This window comes from Sphaerodactylus townsendi, linkage group LG04 (genome assembly GCF_021028975.2).
Source record: "Sphaerodactylus townsendi isolate TG3544 linkage group LG04, MPM_Stown_v2.3, whole genome shotgun sequence".
In the NCBI taxonomy this organism is placed as follows: Eukaryota; Metazoa; Chordata; class Lepidosauria; order Squamata; family Sphaerodactylidae; genus Sphaerodactylus; species Sphaerodactylus townsendi.
Genome location: NC_059428.1, coordinates 50554920 through 50559333, shown reverse-complemented (window position 1 = coordinate 50559333; position 4414 = coordinate 50554920). Strand labels below are relative to the sequence as shown.

Sequence of the window (4414 nt, the reverse complement as noted above, 5' to 3'; positions counted from 1 at the left end):
GGGGGTGGGGGGGGGGGGGGGTGGGGGGGGGGGGGGGTGGGGGGGGGGGGGGGTGGGGGGGGGGGGGGGTGGGGGGGGGGGGGGGTGGGGGGGGGGGGGGGTGGGGGGGGGGGGGGGTGGGGGGGGGGGGGGGTGGGGGGGGGGGGGGGTGGGGGGGGGGGGGGGTGGGGGGGGGGGGGGGTGGGGGGGGGGGGGGGTGGGGGGGGGGGGGGGTGGGGGGGGGGGGGGGTGGGGGGGGGGGGGGGTGGGGGGGGGGGGGGGTGGGGGGGGGGGGGGGTGGGGGGGGGGGGGGGTGGGGGGGGGGGGGGGTGGGGGGGGGGGGGGGTGGGGGGGGGGGGGGGTGGGGGGGGGGGGGGGTGGGGGGGGGGGGGGGTGGGGGGGGGGGGGGGTGGGGGGGGGGGGGGGTGGGGGGGGGGGGGGGTGGGGGGGGGGGGGGGTGGGGGGGGGGGGGGGTGGGGGGGGGGGGGGGTGGGGGGGGGGGGGGGTGGGGGGGGGGGGGGGTGGGGGGGGGGGGGGGTGGGGGGGGGGGGGGGTGGGGGGGGGGGGGGGTGGGGGGGGGGGGGGGTGGGGGGGGGGGGGGGTGGGGGGGGGGGGGGGTGGGGGGGGGGGGGGGTGGGGGGGGGGGGGGGTGGGGGGGGGGGGGGGTGGGGGGGGGGGGGGGTGGGGGGGGGGGGGGGTGGGGGGGGGGGGGGGTGGGGGGGGGGGGGGGTGGGGGGGGGGGGGGGTGGGGGGGGGGGGGGGTGGGGGGGGGGGGGGGTGGGGGGGGGGGGGGGTGGGGGGGGGGGGGGGTGGGGGGGGGGGGGGGTGGGGGGGGGGGGGGGTGGGGGGGGGGGGGGGTGGGGGGGGGGGGGGGTGGGGGGGGGGGGGGGTGGGGGGGGGGGGGGGTGGGGGGGGGGGGGGGTGGGGGGGGGGGGGGGTGGGGGGGGGGGGGGGTGGGGGGGGGGGGGGGTGGGGGGGGGGGGGGGTGGGGGGGGGGGGGGGTGGGGGGGGGGGGGGGTGGGGGGGGGGGGGGGTGGGGGGGGGGGGGGGTGGGGGGGGGGGGGGGTGGGGGGGGGGGGGGGTGGGGGGGGGGGGGGGTGGGGGGGGGGGGGGGTGGGGGGGGGGGGGGGTGGGGGGGGGGGGGGGTGGGGGGGGGGGGGGGTGGGGGGGGGGGGGGGTGGGGGGGGGGGGGGGTGGGGGGGGGGGGGGGTGGGGGGGGGGGGGGGTGGGGGGGGGGGGGGGTGGGGGGGGGGGGGGGTGGGGGGGGGGGGGGGTGGGGGGGGGGGGGGGTGGGGGGGGGGGGGGGTGGGGGGGGGGGGGGGTGGGGGGGGGGGGGGGTGGGGGGGGGGGGGGGTGGGGGGGGGGGGGGGTGGGGGGGGGGGGGGGTGGGGGGGGGGGGGGGTGGGGGGGGGGGGGGGTGGGGGGGGGGGGGGGTGGGGGGGGGGGGGGGTGGGGGGGGGGGGGGGTGGGGGGGGGGGGGGGTGGGGGGGGGGGGGGGTGGGGGGGGGGGGGGGTGGGGGGGGGGGGGGGTGGGGGGGGGGGGGGGTGGGGGGGGGGGGGGGTGGGGGGGGGGGGGGGTGGGGGGGGGGGGGGGTGGGGGGGGGGGGGGGTGGGGGGGGGGGGGGGTGGGGGGGGGGGGGGGTGGGGGGGGGGGGGGGTGGGGGGGGGGGGGGGTGGGGGGGGGGGGGGGTGGGGGGGGGGGGGGGTGGGGGGGGGGGGGGGTGGGGGGGGGGGGGGGTGGGGGGGGGGGGGGGTGGGGGGGGGGGGGGGTGGGGGGGGGGGGGGGTGGGGGGGGGGGGGGGTGGGGGGGGGGGGGGGTGGGGGGGGGGGGGGGTGGGGGGGGGGGGGGGTGGGGGGGGGGGGGGGTGGGGGGGGGGGGGGGTGGGGGGGGGGGGGGGTGGGGGGGGGGGGGGGTGGGGGGGGGGGGGGGTGGGGGGGGGGGGGGGTGGGGGGGGGGGGGGGTGGGGGGGGGGGGGGGTGGGGGGGGGGGGGGGTGGGGGGGGGGGGGGGTGGGGGGGGGGGGGGGTGGGGGGGGGGGGGGGTGGGGGGGGGGGGGGGTGGGGGGGGGGGGGGGTGGGGGGGGGGGGGGGTGGGGGGGGGGGGGGGTGGGGGGGGGGGGGGGTGGGGGGGGGGGGGGGTGGGGGGGGGGGGGGGTGGGGGGGGGGGGGGGTGGGGGGGGGGGGGGGTGGGGGGGGGGGGGGGTGGGGGGGGGGGGGGGTGGGGGGGGGGGGGGGTGGGGGGGGGGGGGGGTGGGGGGGGGGGGGGGTGGGGGGGGGGGGGGGTGGGGGGGGGGGGGGGTGGGGGGGGGGGGGGGTGGGGGGGGGGGGGGGTGGGGGGGGGGGGGGGTGGGGGGGGGGGGGGGTGGGGGGGGGGGGGGGTGGGGGGGGGGGGGGGTGGGGGGGGGGGGGGGTGGGGGGGGGGGGGGGTGGGGGGGGGGGGGGGTGGGGGGGGGGGGGGGTAGATCCATACCCTGCCTTTACTCTTGGCTCAAGTGTCCCTACATGTGAGTTAAGGAAAAACAGCATTTCTACAGAGCCTTGAGTCCTCTAATTGTACAGACTAAGCCCTGGTGCTTCCCTGGGCCAGCAGGCTGTTCTTAGATCAGTTTTAAGGGTCAGAATACCACAAATGCGCATTCACTGTACAGACTTAAAAACATCTGCAACAGTCTTTGGCAGACAGAGAATTGGATGGCTGTGACTGACATGGCCTCCTGGCTGCAAACTCTCTCTCTGTCAGCACTGATGTGTCAGATCTCCCAGCCATTTCTCAGTGCACAGGCCCATCATAGATATCCTTTGCATTTCAGTGGTGCAGCACTTTCAAATGGAGTGACAGCCTGATTTTCTGCGAGCAAAGAAAAGTTAGCATAATGCTTTTTCCAGGGTCTTCCCAGAAAGACAGACTTTCCCCCCATCCTTGAACATCTATCTCCAGATTTTAATACAGTCTTTTCCAGTATGGCCTCTTCCCTTTTGTTCTGCACTTTTAAAATAAAATCATTAGTTTCCCCAAAGCATTGTTAAGATTGGAAGTGAAGATAACTTTAGACAAGGCTGTCAGTGAAGTCAGCAGGATAGACATTCTCACTCGCTTACTAACACATAAACACGCTTCTGGTTATTGTAAGGCCCCCATTTTTAAGCATGTCTATGTGAGATCAACCAAGTCATCAAGCCATGGCATTTCTTCCATGAAAGTACAGCAAACCCCGAGCGCTTTGCTTAATTCACCCAGCTTTTCTTCCAGCTTCATATAATGCACCAAGAATTCCGATGCCTAAGTGGTCTGCAGCTGGCAGTCATTTTTGCTCAATATCGCTCTCATTATGGGCCAATTTCAACTTATGCATTAATTTATAAGCCAGTCCGTTTGTGCAGGCAAAAGTTGCTAGAGGCAAAGTGCTGCATCCCTGCCTGCCCTCTGACTAATGAGGAAGCCTGCATGCAGGAGCAGGGAGGTCAGCTCAGCTGTCTGCTGTTACCACAAAGCAAAAAGAGAATGTCTTAATTGAGGAGACACTGATGAAATTCAGGGAGTGGGGAGTATGTAGTACAATGACGGACCAGGGCACAAGCCCAGCAAAGCGGTGGATCAGGAACAATTTAAGGCATGCCCACATTCAGAAGACGAGAGGGAGACTGTCATTTCCTGCAGTCCACGTACACACTCATTCTGCAATTCTGTGTTGGTTGTTCATCACATCACAAGCTGAAGAGAAACAAGGCCCCACATGGTTGGGATAATCTTTATCAGTAAGTAGTTCACAGGGACGAACTACTTATTATTATTTGCATTGTTATTCCATGCTTTCTCCAAGGAGATCAAGGAAGGGGCAGCAGCTAACCACTGACCCAGGCAGTCAGGATGTTATTGCTACCGCACAAGTGAGATATGTGTGGAGCCCACTGGTGGCAGAGACTGTAAATACTTGCCCTCCCTCCCTTCCTCCTTCAGGGTTGTGGGGTGAAGAAGGTTGGACAGGATGAGGGAAGGTAAGCCCAGCAGCCAGCATGACTGCGAAACAGGCCATGCTTCCAGGTGGCAGTGCTGGAGGGGAGCACTTGAAGTTTTTGCTGCCCCCTGGCAACCCTCTTTTGATGTCCCTGTAGCCCCTGTCCTCTGACTCCCTGGGCGGTGGCCTATGCCTAAAGGGTGAACCAGCACTGCTAATGGCTGCAACACATTGGATCTACAAAATGGCAGCAAAACTGTGATGGAGCAGGAAAGACTATTAGCTGAAATGTGTAATTACAAATGTTATTTTGGAGTGTGCATGCACTGGGAGCTGCTTTAGTGTAGACAATATTGTGTTCTGGGTTGGTATAAAACAAAATCATAGATTCATAACAGGAATGCAGATGCCTGTAAACATATTGAAATTAGTTGAATGATATCAAGTTCCTGTTTGCTTCTCTGTATCCATAAGCAGACA

At 72.2% G+C, this 4414-nt stretch overlaps 1 protein-coding gene across 1 annotated transcript; it reads right to left on the bottom strand.

Annotated features, from left to right (window-relative positions):
- Nucleotides 1-1382: 1382 nt before the first annotated feature.
- LOC125430544 (basic proline-rich protein-like) lies at nucleotides 1383-2405 on the bottom strand (the record flags this gene model as incomplete). The annotated part of the gene is made up of 1 exon (XM_048492517.1): nucleotides 1383-2405. A coding segment is annotated over one exon (1023 nt), but the record flags the coding sequence as incomplete, so codon positions are not given.
- Nucleotides 2406-4414: the final 2009 nt, after the last annotated feature.